The sequence below is a fragment of the Cynara cardunculus genome (genome assembly GCF_001531365.2).
Source record: "Cynara cardunculus var. scolymus isolate 2C chromosome LG 10, CcrdV1, whole genome shotgun sequence".
NCBI lineage: Eukaryota > Viridiplantae > Streptophyta > Magnoliopsida > Asterales > Asteraceae > Cynara > Cynara cardunculus.
In genome coordinates, this window is record NC_037537.1 from 1,760,919 (window position 1) to 1,763,335 (window position 2,417).

The 2,417-nt window shown below is 38.8% G+C and overlaps 1 protein-coding gene across 1 annotated transcript; it reads right to left on the reverse strand.

Moving 5' to 3' along the window:
- Nucleotides 1-701: 701 nt before the first annotated feature.
- LOC112519142 lies at nucleotides 702-2,417 on the reverse strand. Its single transcript, XM_025127126.1, has one exon. It carries the CDS (start codon nucleotides 2,415-2,417, stop codon nucleotides 702-704), a length of 1,716 nt encoding a protein of 571 aa, XP_024982894.1.

Here is a 2,417-nt window from a genome sequence, read left to right on the forward strand (position 1 = left end):
TTAATTATAAAACGAATCAATTATTATTTTTATTAAAATCAAAATAAAAAAAAAAGACAAAGAAAAACTATAAAAAAAAGTTAGTGAAATTGTCCCACATTGGAAGAAAGATGGTAAAGAAAGGGAGAAAAAATGTTATAAAAAGATAGGGAGGTGAATGTAATTTCTAACTTTGTCTTTTTKATGATGAAGTTTGAAGTTGATCATTTAGTTTTGTAAAAACTAAGAGAACACATTTAATTTTTAAAATTTATAAGAGAAAAATCCTAAAATTTCATAAATTTGAATGGATGAGCTTGGTTCGAGTTTGATTCGAGTTCGAGCTCGAGTTTGAGCTTGATTCGAGTTTGAGTTCGAGCTTGAGAAATAGTTATCGAGTTTGAGTCGAGCTTTGATTTTTACTACTCGCGAGTTTTCGAGTCGAGTTCGAACTTGGAAATTCGGTTTCGAGTTTGAGTCGAGTATAGTGATACTCGAGCTCGACTCGCATCATTTACACCCTTACATACAATCGTTGGAACACCATGTTTGCAAGAATGAGCGTTTTTGGACATAAACGAACTAAAACGATCCAGTGTTATTTCTTTTTACAAGCTTATCTTCATCGTTTATACGTTGAGTAAGCACTTACTCGACATACCCTCGATGAACCACGACGTGATGAAAACAAACTCGAATTATACACAAAAACGAGGAACGAATCAACGCCAAATTCCTCTAATCAAACGAACTAATCTGTTCGACGAAAGGTTCCTAACGATCTTTTTCGCATCCGAAACTTGCTCATCGGCTAGTTTTTCGATGTTTTTCAAGTACCCAGAACCCAAAATTTTCTTTCGGCCACTGTTACAGCCCGATAACGACATGATTATAGGAAGTAAAAGCTTTCTGTTACCTGAAGTGCCTTCTTCTGGATCGATCGATTGCAGAAGCAAGCTCACGTTTTGATCGTTTTCCACGAATCTTTTTCGGTTTCTGGGGATTGAAACCAAACTAGAAAGTGTTTCAGATGCCATTTCTCGAACCTCAAACGACTTTGCAGCCACGAATTTGATGAGTTCGGGCATGAATCCCGCATCTCCCATGGCTTTCTTGAACTCATCTGAAGTCCCACTTAGCCAAAAGGCGGCTTTTAAACACGATTCTTGAACCGAAACCTCGCCATCACGAAGCAAATGGAGAATGTGATCCATGAAGCCATAACTCACTAGATTATTCAATCTTGTTGGATTCGAACACAAGCTCATGATTGCCATTATCGACATCTCTTTAGTTTTAGATGAAAATGAAGATTTTGGATCAAGAACACGAACTAAAACACGAATCCCGCCTTCATTAGCAATCAAATTGGCTACTAATTCATCTCCGGAGGCTATAGATCGGAGAAAATCAATTGCGCTGATTTGGGTTACTTCATTTATGGATTTAACGAGGTTTATGAACATTGGAATTGTGCCTTCTTCGACTATAAATCGCTTGATTTCTTCAACTCCGACGAGATTTTTGAGAACCCCACAAGCCAAACTAACCAATTCAGCACCATTTTCAGACTCACTAGCAGAGATCCTCAACAACGCAGTCACACCACCATGAGCTGAGACTGCCCAGGCGTTATCAGAATCAGCTGTGACTTTCATCAAACACCTGGTGGACAGTTTTTTGCTCAAATGGCTACCACCCTCCAAAGCTCTAATTAGTGGAGCAACGATTCCAATCGAAGCTAAAACACCTTTGTATGAATGAAACCGACAAATCATATCCAAAGATTTCAAAGCCTCTTCTTGAATTCCCACTTCTTTTGAACCCAAAAACTCCACTAAAACAAAAACAAGCCCATCAATCTCCATGGCAGTCTTTACACACCTGTTATCTTCTTGAATCACTTCATTGAAACAAATCAAAGCCTGTTCCTTCATCTCACTGTTCCCAATTTTGAACCTTGATAACAAATCCTTGAAATAGAACCTGATGTCGTCTCTTGAAGCTGTGGGCCCAGGTCTTGAAACTACAATGGCGTATTGCCCATTTGATGAAAACGCATCGATGGAAGATAATTCAGATAAAGACTTTATATGGTTGTTGAATTTCACACAAATTATATCAAGATCGCTTTGCATCAACAGTTTCCCGCTGTAGGAAAAATCAATGCATTTCTGAGCCAATTTGGTGGTGAATTCTGTTGTTTCTTCAATGGCTTGAATGACGCCAGAGAACGATGGGCCGTCACCGGAATCCTGAATTTCCGGCGGGAGAAGGGGAAGAATCTCGTTTAGCTTGTTTCTTATCAATTTCCATCTGGATGAAAAGACTTTGATCGAGTGTGAGAGGACTATTAAAGAAGAGATTTGATCAGTGGCTAACCGGAGTCTTGAATTACCGGCGTGAACTCCGACGATTTGGGTTTTATCTTCCACCAT